This window comes from Varanus komodoensis, unplaced genomic scaffold (genome assembly GCF_004798865.1).
Source record: "Varanus komodoensis strain SLA01 unplaced genomic scaffold, ASM479886v1 scaffold1, whole genome shotgun sequence".
In the NCBI taxonomy this organism is placed as follows: domain Eukaryota; kingdom Metazoa; phylum Chordata; class Lepidosauria; order Squamata; family Varanidae; genus Varanus; species Varanus komodoensis.
The window spans coordinates 45,192,860-45,209,768 of NW_025335268.1; the positions used below are offsets into that span (position 1 = coordinate 45,192,860).

Consider the following 16,909-nt stretch of genomic DNA (forward strand, 5'->3'; position numbering starts at 1 on the left):
TATATTTTTATCAGAATTACAGCTAAACTCTTCAAAAAGATTAGTTCAATTATCAAAAAAAGCTTACTAAAATTGTAAAAGCACTGTTTGGAATAGAAGTATGTTATCATTTATATTGTTAGTTAACAGATAATCCTGCACATGTTTCTTTTCAAGCCCCGCTTTATTCAGTCAAATGCCAAACAATATTCGTTGGATTGAAAGCAAAGAGATTACATTCTTTTAATGTTTTTTGGTACTAAAATACTGCACTAAAATGTGTCTGATCTAGGGAGATAAAAAATTAAAGTGTGATGCTGCTGATCTTCGACATGACATCGACCGTCGTAGAAAAGAACGAAGTAAAGAACGAGGAGACTCTAAAGGTTCCAGAGAATCCAGTGGATCAAGGAAGCAGGAGAAAATTCCAAAAGATTACAAGGATTATAAATCTTATAAAGATGACAGGTAAGAGGCTTAACTCCTGTAACTCCTCTTTTTAGCTTCTAATTAGACTTTTGTAATTGTAAGCTTAATTGCTTTCAGTTTTCACTGTACAATCGAACATCTAAATTTAAACAATTAAAATTATTTGTTTTACAGCAAAAATGTATTTGTCTTTTACACGGCTTATGGTGGATGAGGACAAAAACTTTGGAATAGCAAGCTAACACTGAAAAAAAATGACAAATTAATCTGTCCTATTATCCAGGCTACATCAGGAGGTTGGACTTCAATGCAGTACATTTCTGTAAACAGTTTGTGTAAGAACTTTGGTTCGTTATGCTTGATTCCGCACTTTTTCAACTCATAACACCCAGATTATGAGCTTTTTACTAAAGTGTAGGCTTAGTGTGGAGGGGGAGGGGGTTGGCAAGAGTTGTTGTTTTACTGAAGACAGGGAGTGGGCTCAAAGAAACAGGTTAGTCATTAAAAGAAACTTACTCAATGTGTACTTGCAGCAATAATAAGAATTACTTCAGGTATATCTACATTTTGGGTTTGGTATTAATATTTAAATATGGTCAAATCATTGCCAAATGTATGTGTTATGGGGAACCTGAATATGAAGATCGTATTTATTATTTTGCTCTTCTACTTACTTAATTGTGTGTACTTGCACTTGTTTGTTTTTTTAACCTGATGTCCATACAACTGTCAGTTGCTGATTAGTTCCACATCTTATGTTTATGTAGTGAAAAGGCAATACAATATTTTTTTTTTTTACTTCTTGGTAAGATATGAAAAACAGATTCAATAGTATCACTTCAGAAAATGTATCCTTAGGGATTTTACCTACCCATTTTTCTCTTTTGACCATAGAAAAGCATTGTGTGTACATATATATTAGCTGTTCTTGGTTAGCAAGATTAGTTGCTAATAAGACCTTAGCTATTAGAAAGTTATAGTGGAAACTGAATGGTGTAAGAACTTCATATGTCAAAGAAGAAGAGAGAATAGCTTCTAAGGGTACAGAAGTTTAATTTTATGGATAGGATGCAACAGCAAACAGTATGGTTTCTTATTTTTCAGTAAACAAAAAAGAGACCAAGACCGTTCTCGATCTTCCTCAACTTCCTCCCCATCTTCCTCCTCATCCAGTTCCCGAGAAGAAAAGGACTGCAAGAAAGAAAGAGATGAAGAGTTTAAACCACACCATGAACAGAAAGAATATCCAGGCTTTACAGGAGTTGGAAGACCTAGAGGCACATTTGTGAGTTTCTGCCATGCTTTTTCTGATATTATATTTTAAGAAAGTCATTATTATTATAGCTGCTGAATTCAAGTTCCGGGGTGCAGTTGTTTTTATTAAATTTGGGACACTGAGAACTCATTCAGAAGCATTTTCTGCTGTGAGGGTATAGTAGTTTAAACTAGGCGAACAGATGCATAACAACTCAGGTTAAAATAACATAAGATGCATAATAATTTTCATTATACCTCCAGGATCTACTGCTGTTTTTTCACAATGAACTTCCACATATGCAAGATAGTAATTATTTTAAATAATTTGGAAAACCTGATTGTAAATACTACAGAATAATTTTCTGTATGTGTTTAAAAACCCAAGCAGGACTTCTGATCCAGAAGCAGTTAACTATTCTGTGTGCATTCTCCTTTTTATCAGTGCTTCCTTTTGCACTAATTTATTATCTCTATGTTTCTTTTTTACGGTTTCTTTCATAGAAACTTTGTTTTACTTTGTGGTCTTTAAAAAAATAAAGTGTGTATTAGGAGTAGCTAAACTCCACAAGAAAGGTGCTGGCTATGTCACACTCTCACAGTTAAGTAATGTCCAGGAACTGCAAATGCCAAACTTGAGGCCCTGAAACTTTCAAAGCTACAGATTTTGGTTCCTTGGCTGTCTGGTTTCTTGAGCTTCCATGTTTATGCTTTAACTGTGCATTTGGAATTGACTAAGATAACTAAACCCTTCCTGTAGAATATTATGATTTATCAAGAGTGCATAGAATAAGATAAAGTAATTTAAGGGATCACATCAAATTGGTATGTTTGGTTTTGTACAACTGGTATTTGTAAGAGTGACATTAAAAGTTGTACACATATTAAAAATAATAATGCAACCTTCCAGTTTTAGAATGCCTATGCATGCTAGAGTATAATAAGCAATAATATGTAAAAGTATAAACAAAAAATGACAAAAATGAATTGGGACTGGATATCATTCAGTGTTACATTCATTTATTCTCTTTTTTTTAAAAAACTACTGTTTGATAGCAAATAAATATATTGAAATAGGTGAGATCAGCAACAGATGCCCTAACTCCGGGAACCCTCTGTGAATGATATTAGGAGGGTGAGTACCCAGAGGAGGGCTTTCTCTGCGGTGGCGCCCCACCTATGGAATGCGCTCCCCAGAGAGGTCTGCCTGGCGCCGTCGTTATTTGTTTTTCGGCGCCAGGCTAAAACCTTTTTATTTAAAACTTATTTTAAGTGTTAATTTATTATGTAGGATTTTTTAAAAAAATTTAAGCCGAGATGCACCGGGGTTTTAATATTTTTAGTGTATAATTTTTGTATGATTTTGTTTGTTTTTGTTGTGAGCCGCCCCGAGGCTTTGTTGCGATGGGGGCGGCATAGAAATGTTTTAAATAAATAAATAAAATTGATTACTTGAACACGCTACTAAAACTTTTGCTTTACTTTCTTCACATTTTCTCAAATACAGTATCATGTATACGTCCTAATCTGCATTGCCATAAGCAAATTCTCTATATCTTTTGTTTTTTATTTACATTTAAACAAATCTGTTTAAGAGCAAACACTTTAGACACCAGTTCAATACAGCCTTTGGTTTTTAACAGCAGTTGCTTTACCACATCCTGCCTCACTTCCTTAAGACTATATTATTATATTGAATATTCTAAGGATGTTACAGAGGTCTAGTTTCAAGATCTTCATAGTACTTAATTTGGATACATACTGTAGATGGTGGCTTTGACACAATATACTAATAGTTTTTTTTCCCCTGCAATCAGCATTGGGTCCCATACTGTTCTCCATTATGAGAGACCCTTGTGCATATGCAATCATGAATTAAGTCATTGAAAATGACAGTGAAGCAATGACTTAGACAGAACAGTGGGTCTTGCCAGGCCAGCAAAAAAATGTTTTTGAGGATTGTGTCTAGAATACTACTTCAAGTTAATACAGTTAGTACATTAACTTTTTACAATTCAGTCTCTACATCTACTTCAGTTAAAATACTTTATGCGTACTAGGTCCTTCCTTTTGTGCATTTTTCTGGTGAATATTCTAGACTGATAGACTCATTATTATTGTTCATTGCAATATGTTCACTCAGCAGCATCCCTGGGTGGAATTCTGCACAGAACATTCCTGCTCACAAAAAGTAGTAGGAAGATTATTTTGGCTGATTCTTTCCTCCCACTGCTATCTTCAGCATCTGCTCCCTTATTTTGGAGGGTTCCCTACCCTCCAGAGCAGTAGGAACTGCACAGCGATGGTGGAATTGGCAAAGATTACCTCCTGCTCCATTCAGCCAGTGGAAAAGTTCTGCTTTGTCAAAAATCTGTCAACAGAAAGAATTCTTTTGTTTGCAGGATGCTATTGTTGGATCTTACCTTTTATGAAATGTCTCATTTTCAAATATTACTTATTGGAAGTATGTGCCTTAGGTAAACCAATCCCCTCATACATAAATTATTGTCTGCTAAACAGAATGCTGTTACTTTAAAGTGGCCATAAACATCTGCACATTGATTCTTAAGCCACTTCATTGTGTGTGGTTGTAGCTCAAGAATAACAAAGCATTTTAGTTAATGCATTAGGTATTTATCATTTGCTTTTAAATACATAATTATTAAAAACATAAATGCTTTGGTTAATCAGTTTCGAATTAGGGGCAGAGGAAGAGCCAGAGGCGTGTTTGCTGGAACAAATACTGGTCCCAGCAACTCAAACACTACTTTTCAAAAGAGACCGAAGGAGGAGGAATGGGATCCTGAATATACCCCAAAAAGCAAGAAATACTTCTTGGTGGGTGTCATACTGTTATGCATGCATCTTTTTCTAAAGCTTGTCTTTATAAACAAATTTTATGGGAGCAACTATCTACTTCTGTCATTTCAAAAATTTTACCTATGTCTTACACTTTGAGTGCCAGAACTTGTGTTTACTTCTGTATCCATTTGCAGAAATTGTTAGGAAATGACTTGCTGTAGAAGAAGTGGTAGGCAACTAGGTGCCCTCCACCTGTTGTGTACTATAGAAGGCATAATACCTGACTGGTTATTCTGGTTGTGGCTGATGGGAAATTATAGTTTAAAATGTCTGGAGGGTTCCCGTTGCTTATACTTAATTGACAAAGAACAGGTTTTAGAAGAACTAGGCTGTATAGTCTGCAATAAACAATTTTATAAAAATGTCCTTGTCCTGAACATTTCATTCTAATATCTGTAAGTGTGAGGGCTTTGGTTTTCCTCAGAGCGATGAAGGCAAAAATTATAATTCTAGTCCCATTGCTTTTTGTTGAATAGTAATGTTTAGGTGTTTGTTTCATATATTTTATATAATGATGGTTGTAACTTTGACGTGCCAGTTCATTGATCGTGTTGTCATCCTTCAGAAGAAGGCAACAGTTGATCAAGTTTAAGAGGGAGAGGAAGAAATTGCTTGTCATATCACTATATTCCTAGTCACCACTGCTGCCAGTTTTGAAATCTTGCTCAGACTCTTGGTGGTTGTTGTTTTCCTTTGGTCTCCCCAAAGAAAACTAACTCAACCTCAAAACCAAACCTAAAACCTGTATTGAGGCCAGGTCTTGGGAGGGGAGGTATTATGTTGCCTTGCCTTGTTCTCTCCTGCACTTACCTGCAACCCAGTTCTAGTTTCTTGGGGTAAGGAGCAGAAATTGCCCACATTTTTACATTAGAACAGCTTTCATGAGGTAGAAGATGAGGTACTTCTGCTTCTCATATAGCCATGTCATTGTTAGTCAGGTCATAAAATGTCAGGTAGTGGGCAGACTTACTTTCTCAAACCTCTGCCTTCAAGTTTGCCTCCATTTTTATATTTCATAAAGTATTACCAGTCAATCAGGAGCTATAGGTAAGATAATTAGAGCACAGATATATATTCAGACAAGAAGGATAGTAGAAATTTCTATAAAGAAGAATTGGATAATTAGCTTTGCATCTAGGTACTCCAACTCTGTCCCAGCACTTTTATAATTATTAAAATAGAACATTTACCTCAATAGTAAAGCATGTGCTTTATGCACTCTATGTTCAATCTCTTGTCATCTCTTGTTAAACAATCTCTTGTAGCAGGGATGAAAGAGAATTCTGCCTTAGCCAACAAACTGACCAATGGTCTAACTTGGTATAAGGCATCTTCGTATATTTGTATTGTAAAAGAACTACAATGCAATTAAAATCATCAGCTAAGCAGAAGAAGTCCTTTGAGATATTTCTTTAGGGTAGCCTCTTAAAAGTGTGTTCAAGTTTTCATTTTCCTTGTTTAATCCATGTTTTCTCTAGCATGATGACAGAGATGATGGCGTAGATTACTGGGCTAAAAGAGGAAGAGGCCGTGGTATTTTCCAGCGTGGCAGAGGAAGATTCAACTTCAAAAAATCAGGTAGCAGTCCAAAGTGGACACATGACAAATACCAAGGGGATGGGCTTGTAGAAGACGAAGAAGAAACAATGGAAAGTGAAGACAAAGAGAGGCGCAAAGATGAAAAGGTAGGTTTTTCTGGTTGATCAAGTTTTTTAAAAAAATTTCCTTGTGTATTGGTAATTGAATTATAAATGACAAAATACTGCAGTCTAATGGCACAAATGTTTATATCTTTTCTTGCACAGGAATAATCAATATGAAGACCAGTTGCAGCTGAAAAACTATGCGTCATCTACACAGCATTTTTAATATGACTTGTCGTCAAATGAATGTAAGCATTTTACTTAAATTTTACTGTTGGAGAGTAGTTTAGTTTAGTTTTGGTTTTGTTTCTGTTTTTGTTTTAATACTTTTGCAGTCTCACTATAGTAATTGTTGATGAATATACAAAAGTAAATAGTAAAAGTAGAATACTATTTGTCATGATCAACTTTTTAAACTGTTTACTGTTATGAGCAGTGTAACTTTGTTTTGTCCAAAAGATATGATCAAAACCCTGAGAGTTGTACTTCATTGCCCTTTCCACAGCTGTGTTTTATTCTGGAGTAAGCCTTAGGTTTGCACATATAAATCTCAAGGCAGCATTTTAAAATAAAGCTGTACTAAATCTCAATCCTATGCTGGAGTTAGTAATTTACTGAGGTTTTTGTTTTTGTGGCTTATGTTTAAATTATAGTGTAATATTACTTGGTCTGATTTGGGGTGGAATGCTGATGCTTGTTTAATTCAGCCACCTAACATATGAACAGGGCTGCAAAAGTAACATTTTGCAATCGGTTTCACAATACTTACTCTTGATTGGTTTGAGAAATAGAGTACTTTGCTATCTTTATATCCCATTTTCTGAAGATTGAGTGTAAGTAGGAGGTTATACAAATCAGTGTTGGGATCTTATTAATTCTTTCATACATTCACATTTCTAGAACACGATGGGAGTTCTCTTCTGAACAGATCTAGATCTGACAAGTAGAGCTGTAGCTTAACAGGTGCTACGTTTCTCCGTCCACATACCCTTACTCCTAATGGGGAAATGCCTCAACTGTTTGTGCAACAGCACTAAAAGTAGCTTGACCTTCTGCACACTCTTTTCTTACAAGAAGACTTGTCCTACATTCCAAACCTTTAGGCGTACGACAAAAAGAGGTAAATTGTAGTGAAAAGTTACCTTTAACACAAGCATGTTTCAGTGTGTTGTTTCAGAGTTTACATGCATAATAAACATAGTCTTATGTAAAACACTAGATGCTATCCATTTATAACATTTAAGCAGCTTGTATAATGAGTGTGACATTATTACTGCAGGAACATTAAGGAAGACTCATTGACATCTGGTGAGAGTGTCGGCCAGGATATTCATGGCAATATTGATCCAGCTACCAATTGTATCAATCTTTTTCCCAATTTGTAAAATAATATTTTCTGTGGGTTTTCTTCAGATAAATAACTTTACCAATGGGATATCTCCGTGATGTTTTCCGTTTTCAATGGAATAAAGATATAAAAATTCTAAAAAGGACATGAGACTGTTATTACAGATCCAAAGCATGTCATAGTAACTTTATTATATATATAGTGCTTAAATTTAAGCTTTGCAGATTTAGCTTAAAGTCTGACATTCCATTTTAATTTGTGAAGATGACATATTAAAAGAGTGACTTGGATCAAACTCATTCTGTGTAAATTTAAAATTTGAAAATGTACTGTATCAAACCTTTTCTAATTATTGGTAGTCTTGAGCTCTTTTTGAAGTAATATATCAGTTCTGAAATACAGGCTGATGCAATTTCAAGTGTAAGTTCTTAATATGCGACAGTGTTAGTTATTTTGATAGCAGCCTGTGAGGGAGTGTGGGGCAGGGAAGAACTTCTTTACAGTAAATCAAGGCATTCATTCCGTAATGTCTACCCTGACAACCAGCAGGTTTTCAATGGTTTAATGACACCTATATTTGCAAAGCATTGTATTCTGTCACAAATTTGTGACACCTTCATTATTTTAATGAAAATTGTGAAGTACATCCATATGAGTGATAAATTACCCATTTTTAAAGACAGTACTATGATGTAAAAGATATGTTCCACATCATGAAAGCTAAGGGATTCAGTACTGTAGTGACCACATGCTAAAGTCACAAATGATACGGGAACTGGTTGCCTCATCAATCTGATATAAACTTTAGCTGATTTCAGTCAGTCATGTGTGTTTTAAAATTGGTAATCTTTCCTGTTGTCTTTCAGATTATAAACTGTACTATCTGATTTATTTCATTAGTGGATAGTTTTATAAGGTACAGGCACAGTATGTCTGTCTCCTGGATGATGGAACACACACGCGTGCATGCACACATGCTGGGGAAAGAGTCCAGGAGCAGTCCTGGAACTTGATACTGAGGAAGAATTTAACAACATTCATTAGCTGTTGTATTTCCTCTATCCCCTTGGAAGAATGGGTTGGTTTGAGAGGTTTATTAAGTGGATTGAAATTTGGGTAATTTCTCAAACAATGGATTTGTCTTAGTGGATTTACTGTCCTTTGTCTTCACTTCTGTTTGTGTATCAGAGCTAAGGAGGGAATCAGGGTGTAAAGAGAGGTGATGCAGTTATAAGGTGTATCTAAGGTGATACAGTTTGCAGGTAAGAAATCAAAAGCCTTGCTGGATCAGTCCAAGAGTCCATCTAGTCCAGCACTCTTTTCACAGAAAGTGACCAAGCAGCTGCCCATGGAAATTCCACAAGCAAGACTCGAGTGCAACAACCCTGTTTTGCCCATGCTTGCTGGCAACTAGTATACTTAGGCATACTGATGCTGGTTGTAGTCCTGTTCAGGAGTTAAGGTACCTCAGCATGGGAGTGGAGAGGGGATTGTACCAAGTAGCTCTCTCCAGCATCATGCAGCCCCTCCAATTGATGTCAGTTCATACAAAAGGAATATCTACAGCGAGTTGGGTTTCATTCATACAGCTGTACATGCAAAGGCTTCCATAAGTTCTTGATAGCACAGAGTTCTCATTTGCATGAAAGCCTCTGCAAGTACAGCATTACATGCAAAGTCCTCTTCCTAAAGATGTTTGTGTTGTGCACATGTCATGTTTGGAAGAGACTGTGTGATGTACAGATGACTTTGTGGGCAAACCTAGCTGGACTATGCCTATCCTTACTTATATTTTTAACCACTTTATGTAGTATCTGAATAGGCTTTTGAGCCAACTTTCTATTATCTATACATGAATTGTTGAAAAGTATCAGACTTTGGATCTTTGTCTGACTACTTGATCAATGGGATAAATCCAGAATTACTTCAATCAGGAATTGTCTGTTTGCCTGTAGAAATGATTGACTGTTCAGTGAGCTCATGATAAATATTAAAACTTATTTTAAGTATCAAAACAACTTAAGAAAATTCCATTGGTTGATAATGACATGAAGTTACTTGAAATAACCTTGGACTGTAAATATTGGCAATTATTTTCCTCTTTTGCTTAAAATTGACATAATGATGCAATTCGGTGGCCTCCCAACATTGTTTGGAACACCATAGATTATTTCGAGCTTGAGCTCTGAGGTGCTGTGACCTTGGAGCCAAGCAGTTATCCTGTTCCCCTTTCAGCCACACAGAAAGAACAGCATAGGTTGCAGGAGTGAATGCAAGAGGAAAATGGGTAGGCTTCAGTCACATGCTGAATGAGGAAAACTGCATAGGCTGCAAGAGGAAACTGGACATGCCAGGAGGGAGACTGGCTGAAGGTACATCCAAGTGGCACCTCAGTGTCCTTCCCCTCCACCTCACAGTATTTTATCTAGATGACACAAAACTGCTGACCTGATGAAGTGTAGGATGCAAGTTGAGGGAACAGTAGAAATTGCTGCCACTGCTGCTCTCACCATCTACTGGGATGCATATAAGCTTCCTGAATTCAGAGTTTTAAGTGCATTGAGAACATGGATTATGCCCAAAAATGAAATACTGAATTTTGTTTTATTAATTTTTATTAGAAGTCTGTGTGCTCATGTAAATTGCAATTTTCTGGGTTCCTGCAATTTTCTGTGGGATAACAAAATGACCACTTACTTCATTGTCAAAATTAAAATGAGTTGGAATGGTGATTTTGGCTTTCTTAACCAAAGCAAGGTTCATTCAACGTTTTACATTTACAAAGCTCTTAAATGGCACCAGTCAAACAAACAAAGGCAGCTTTGTCATCTATTAAAAATAGCATAGGCTGCAACTGGCAGCATTGTCTACATGTGGGGTTGGGGAGATTCCTTGCAACCAGTTAATTCTAGACCATATCCATGTTAAATGGGCACATTTTCACTTGTACATTCTCACTTTGCCTTTTTTTGGAGTGTCCCTTGGGTTCTGTGAGGGGGACTGCAGGGATATGGAGGAATTCATTCCACTAACACTGCCACTTCTGCCTTTAAATTGGAAGTTGGAAATTAAATTATGTTTGAAAAAACCATGTGTAAGAGAACTGTAGAAGAAACTGAGCTAGATCAGTCTTTCCCAACTCTGTACCCTTGAAATATTTTAGGCAGTAATCCCCTAGCAGGACCATAGTGGCTGGGGCTGATGAGAGCTGAAATCCAAAATATGTGAAGAGCATCATGTTGGGAAGACTGGCCTGCATATGTACCACAACTCATTTGATTTTACTGCAACTTGATATTCAAGGGGAGGGTGGGGAAATACCTTAATGGAAAATCTCTATTATGGCTGTGTCTCATTTATTGAATTCCTAACAGTTTTTATTATATTTTCAGATCTCTGCTAATAAATGGCAAAACTGTTTCTAAATTTGATTACCTACTACCTCTGGACCAGATGCCTTTTAATTTTCAGTTGAATTCATGGTTGTTAGTTTCTTGACAGTGATCCAAACCTTATTGAACATTTTACTTCCTCTATATCATTAGGTAATGAAAGCAATCACTCTTTAAGCCTAAGTGGAGCTCAGAATTAATAACAATCTGACTGTTGGTTTTCTAGGGTTCTTGTTATGTTAGAGTCTCCTAACTCAAATTGCTAAAGATGCAATGTAAAGAAGCAGGTCTGGCTTACTTTATTCACATATTGCTGTCCCAGGTAAATTTTTGTTGGAAGTCATTTCCTTCCAAAGTCATTCTTTGGTATTCTCAAAATGTGTAGATGCTGATTGACATTCATTCATTCATTCATTCATTCATTCATTCATTCATTATTTGGAACACTTATATGCCGCCCCATTCGCAAAAGCCTTGGGGCAGCTTCCAGTACAAATAAATAACTATACAAATACATAAAAATCTGGAGACATCACGGCATAAATATAAAATCAATAAATAAATTCAACAATTAAAATAACGTTTAAATAAAAAGGTCTTGGCCTGGCACCGAAAAACAAATAACGACAGCGCCAGGCGGACCTCTCGGGAGTGCATTCCATAAATGGGGCACCACCGCAGAGAAGGCCCTCCTCCGGGTACTCACCCTCCTAATATCTTTCACGGAGGGTTCCCGGAGAAGGGCCTCTGCCGCTGATCTCAAGGGGAAGGAGGGCAGGTATGGACGCAAGCGCTCCTTTAGATAACCAGGTCCCAAGCCGTTAAGGGCTTTATAGGTGATAACCAGCACCTTGAATTGGGCCCAGACTTCAGTGGGGAGCCAGTGAAGCTAACGGAGGACTGGGGTTGTATGAGAACAACGCCCAGTCCCCGTCAGCAACCTGGCAGCTCTAGTTTGCACCATCTGAAGTATCTGGACCGTCTTCAAGGGCAGCCCCACGTAGAGTGTGTTACAGAAGTCTAACAGGGAAGTTACCAGTGCATGTGTCACTGTCGCCAGGCAGTCGTCCTCCAGGTAGGGGAGCAGCTGATGGATCAGCCGAAGCTGAAGGAAAGCGCTCCTTGCCACCACCGTCACCGGAGCTTCTAACGACAGCTCTGGGTCAAGGAGCACTCCCAAGCTGCAGACCTTGTGCCTAAGAGGGAGTGCAACCCCGTTCAGGACAAGGTCCAGGTCCCCTACCCTGAAGCCTGAACCGCCTTCCAACAGGACCTCCATCTTGTCTGGATTGAGCTTCAGTTTATTGGCCCTCATCCAGCCCATTGCCTCGGCCAGGCACCGGTTCAGTACAGCCACTGCCTCACCTGGATTGGTTGAAAAAGAGAGGTAGAGCTGGTTATCATCAGCGTACTGATGATTCCGCAGCCCACACCTCCTGATGACCTTTCCCAGCAGTTGCATGTAGATGTTAAATAGCAGCTTTTAACAAGCTTGCTTCTGAAGCACTGACTTACACCTAGTACTATGAGTTTGGAAAACCAAGGAACTACAAATATATCCATCCAAATCTGGTAGAATAGTCATTTTGGTTTTTAGGGGGCAGCTTGTTTATAAAAGACTAGAAATACTTGAAGGTGTACCATTTTGGACATAAACTTGGACTTTAGCAAAGATTTTGGCATAGTGCCCCATGACATTCCGATCAAATTAGCAAAAAGTGGACTAGATACAAAAACTATTTGGTGGATCCAAAATTGGCTGCTAAAACGGACACAAAGTGTGCTCATCAATGGCATGTTTTCAAATTGGAGGCAGGTAACTAGTGATGTGCTGCAGGGTTCAGTCCTAGTCCCAGTGCTCTTCAACATCTTTCTTAATTATTTAGATGAGGAAGTACAAGGAACAATAATCAGATTTGCAAATGATACAAAACTGCTCAACCACCAGGAAACTCTTCTGTTCTTACGGGCTCCCCACTTCTACCTACCTTCAGTATACCTGCGCTTACTAATTGCGCTGTTGCATAGAGAATTGAATCTAAATGACAAGGTTATAAAGATGCTGTAAATGGACTTTATTTCTGCTGGAAAAAGATTGGTTACTTTCAGTGAAGCAGGGACTACAGAAGAGTTGATACGTTTTGATATAAAAATATACACAGAAAAATAATGAATTGACTGAAAGCACCCTACCTACTGGTAAAAAAATCCATTAGATGGTTCTGTTCCAAAGTAGAAAGTAGAATGGTAGAAGATACAACATCTGAGCCATGGAAAAAAAGAATGCGTAATGGCAACCATGGAATGACATCCTTCCATGTCTATGTGGGCTTAAAACGAGGTTTAAATTATAAGGATGGGGGAGAATGAAAGCCTTTGTATTTTGGTACATTCTGCCAAGTATCCACCCAAAGTGCATCCTCTTTATGGATTGAGCAAATCAGTAAACAAGAACATGCCAGAATGGAAGATAATGGGTTAAAAAAGGTAGGTGTTTTGAGGTGAAGGACCAGTGGCATAACTGGCACTATTATTATTATTATTATTATTATTATTATTATTATTATTATTATTATTATAACATTTCTATGCCACCCCTTGCCGAAACCTCGGGGCGGCTTACAACATGATAAAATACATTGAAATACAATAGTACATAATAAATTACCATTAAATATAAAAATACAAAAAATACATTGATTTACAAAAATAAAATTATCAGTATAAAATAAAAATATAGGAGGAGAAAGAGAAGGAAGAAGAAGTTGCCCTGGCCAGATCATATGTTTTAACAATTGAAATGATGTTTAAATAAAAAGGTCTTTACCTGGCGCCGAAAAACCAGTAACGACGGTGCCAGGCGGACCTCTTTGGGGAGTGAATTCCATAGGTTGGGCGCCACTGCAGAGAAAGCCCTCCTCCGGGTACTTACTCTCCTAATTTCTTTCATGGAGGGTTCCCGGAGAAGGGACTCTCCCGCAGATCTCAAAGGGCGGTCGGGCATATACGGACGTAAGCGCTCGTTCAGGTAGCCAGGACCCAAGCCGTTTAGGGCTTTGTAGGTCATAATCAACACCTTGAATTGGGCCCGGGCTTCAATGGGAAGCCAGTGAAGATGACGGAGGACTGGAGTCATGTGAGCATAACGCCCCGTCCCCGTCAGCAACCTGGCAGCTCTATTTTGCACCAATTGAAGTGTTCGGACTGTCTTCAGGGGAAGCCCCACGTAAAGCGCGTTACAGAAGTCTAGGCGGGAAGTCACCAGCGCGTGTGTCACCGTCGCCAGGCAGTCGTACTCCAGGTAGGGGCGCAGCTGATTAATCGGCCGAAGCTGAAGGAAGGCGTTCCTCGCTACCGCTGTCACCTGAGCTTCCAAAGAAAGCTCCGCGTCGAGGAGTACTCCTAAGCTGCGGACCTTATCCTTAAGAGGGAGTGTTGCACCATTCAGGACCAGGTCAAATCCACCCTCTCCGAAACCCGATCCGCCAACCAACAGGACCTCCGTCTTGTCTGTGTTGAGTTTCAGTTTATTGGCCCTCATCCATTCCCTTACCTAGGCCAAGCACCGGTTCAGCACAGCCACTGCCTCACCTGGATTAGTGGAGAACGAGAGGTAAAGCTGGGTATCATCAGCGTATTGATGATTCCGCAGCCCACACCTCCTGATGACCTCTCCCAGCGGTTTCATATAGATGTTAAATAGCAGAGGGGATAGAATGGAGCCCTGTGGTACCCCATGGCATAGCTGCCATGACGTAGAGACATGGTCCCCCAGCACTACCTTCTGGAATCGACCGTCGAGATAGGAGTGGAACCACTGCAAAGCAGTGCCTCCAACCCCCAATCCCGCAAGTCTATCCAGAAGGATACCATGGTCGATTTTACCACTTGTTTCATAATGTTTGCAAGAACTGTAAGTAAAAATAGAGGATCGTATTCCATAAAGTTGTAATTGATTCGTTCCCAGATGTGACGAAATAGGAGTGAGCAGACATACTGTTCTGTACTACAAACCTTAGTTTAAATAAGATTAAAAGAAGTAAGTAAAATGCAGGAAAGAGGAATATCCTTAACTTGAGACCTAGTATGCATTTTTGATTTAGATAAGAAACCTATCTTATGGCATCTGAAAAAACCTTGATGGCAGAAGCAACTGGACACATTTTTTTTTTAACTACTGTGTGAGTGATCTTAAGGTGATAACTTCCTACATCTCTTACATATTACACATGGAAGAAGAGACTGTATCTTAATGTAATTTCTTGGCTTCTGCAACAACTGACACAAGACACCACAATGTTAGGTGGCAGTTGGCACACTTGCCGTATTTTTCTGTCTATAAGACACTCCCATGTATAGGACGCCCCCCACTTTTCCTACCCATCTCCAGCGAATAAGCTGCTGCCGTGCGCATGCATGCTGTTTCGCTGCCCCACCCCACAGCGCCGCGCTGCTCCCCCCACACGTGTCAGTCTCCCCCAGCGTGCCCGTGGCCCCCCGTGTATAAGACACACCTTCAAGTAAATGTTTTAAATAAAAAGTGACTTATACACAGAAAAATACGGTAAATCAGACACTTACTGGGAGTGGAATATAGCAGTGGCCAAACATAGTCAAACTACAAAACTGGGAAGGGAGATTTAGCTTGCTTATTTGTATGTACTTGGATTTGTGAAGTCACATTTTTCTCTCACACCAGTTCTCATTTGCTTGAAAAGAAGGATGTGTAGGCATGGTGTCAGTTATCAAGCTGCTGCAGCACCTTGGAAAACAGCAAACATTCAACACTGATGATACCTGGAGGCCTTCTATGGAAGGTGTGGAACCTAAACTACCCTGCTTCACACTTCTGCAGATGAGCTGCAATTGGACAAGTGGAGCAGATCTGGGACACTGTGAAGCGGCAGTGAGCAGCTCTGCACCGAGGAATCCCTTTGGGGGATGTCAGGAAGCTGGCTAGCTGTGAGAAAAGAGAAAGTTTCTCATGAAGAGGGTCAAGAAAGGAGTGTGTATATATGTAGATAGATACGAGTAATTTATATGTGTAATTACCTTCTCATGCCATATTGGATTTCTTGAGTAAACATACATGAGCTTTGGTTGAAACAAAGCCAAAGATACTAGAACTGCTGGACAGAAATCAAAATTAAGGATTTGGCTGATTAAGTTTAGGAATAGGAGTAGGTAGACAATTCAGAAGGAAAGAGAATGGAGATGCACAGGACTGGTCTGTTGGCCAAAATGGGGCCATGTCCTGGTGTGCAGAATGCCCAAATTAGGCAGTGGAAATATTTTTCTTTTAAAGATTTTTTTCTTGAGATTAACCAGCTGCCAATGAATCGTTCCAGAATGGTGTGCCTGAGCAGTCCTCCTCTGCCCTTTTATACATTAAGCCACTAAAGGGTTACACACGACACTGTTACCACTTTCTAATAGTGTGACAATTATTCTGCATATCAAAGTAGAAAAAATGTTCCAAAGGTGGGAGGGAATGTTCCTCAGAGATGGAGGGAGGGTGTCAATTGCTCTTCTAGCTGCTATCATTCAGGTCAACTGGTCTACTTTGAGAAACTGCCTGAACAGGGCAAAACATGCTACTCTAAAAACTGCTAGCTCTAGGCAGGAGGGTCTACCCTTTGCTAATGATTCCATGATTTATCTATACTATAGCTATTAATTTGCTCATTAGGTCCATAATAGCTTGGAACTGGGAAGTGAGCGATCTCCCCAAACCGCTGTCCCTTCTGGAGTACTCAGAATGATAGTGTACAACGGGGATAGACAGGTTTCATGTTTACAGAATCGAGTATCAGAACTGAATGGTGTTTCTGGTCTTCCTTCGACTCAAAAACCTCCACAATATAATTTAGTGAGCTAAAAGAGAAGAACTACTTTGTTGCTCCTGTTGCTGAGCCGCTGGAATCAGAAGTCTTCGCCGATCGACAGCGAATCATCCATACTACCAGCAGAATAAGATCTACCTGCTGCCCATGCGTGGTGCA

General features: G+C 38.9%; 1 protein-coding gene across 8 annotated transcripts in view; it reads left to right on the forward strand.

The window, feature by feature from the left end:
* BCLAF1 (BCL2 associated transcription factor 1) overlaps positions 1 to 7,657 on the forward strand; it is a 28,836-nt gene extending 21,179 nt beyond the window's left edge. For 3 of the 8 annotated variants that reach the window (XM_044423912.1, XM_044423900.1, XM_044423920.1), the window contains exons 9-13: positions 272 to 447; positions 1,513 to 1,693; positions 4,354 to 4,500; positions 6,003 to 6,209; positions 6,330 to 6,757. In XM_044423912.1, coding sequence (XP_044279847.1) covers positions 272 to 447; positions 1,513 to 1,693; positions 4,354 to 4,500; positions 6,003 to 6,209; positions 6,330 to 6,335 — 717 coding nt within the window. In that variant the 3' untranslated portion in view covers positions 6,336 to 6,757. Of the gene's footprint in view, positions 1 to 271; positions 448 to 582; positions 705 to 1,512; positions 1,694 to 4,353; positions 4,501 to 6,002; positions 6,210 to 6,329; positions 6,758 to 7,067 lie in introns of those variants that run through there. The other 5 variants (XR_006414059.1, XM_044423928.1, XM_044423947.1 and 2 more) reach the window with 5 other exon arrangements.
* The last annotated feature ends 9,252 nt before the right edge of the window (positions 7,658 to 16,909 follow it).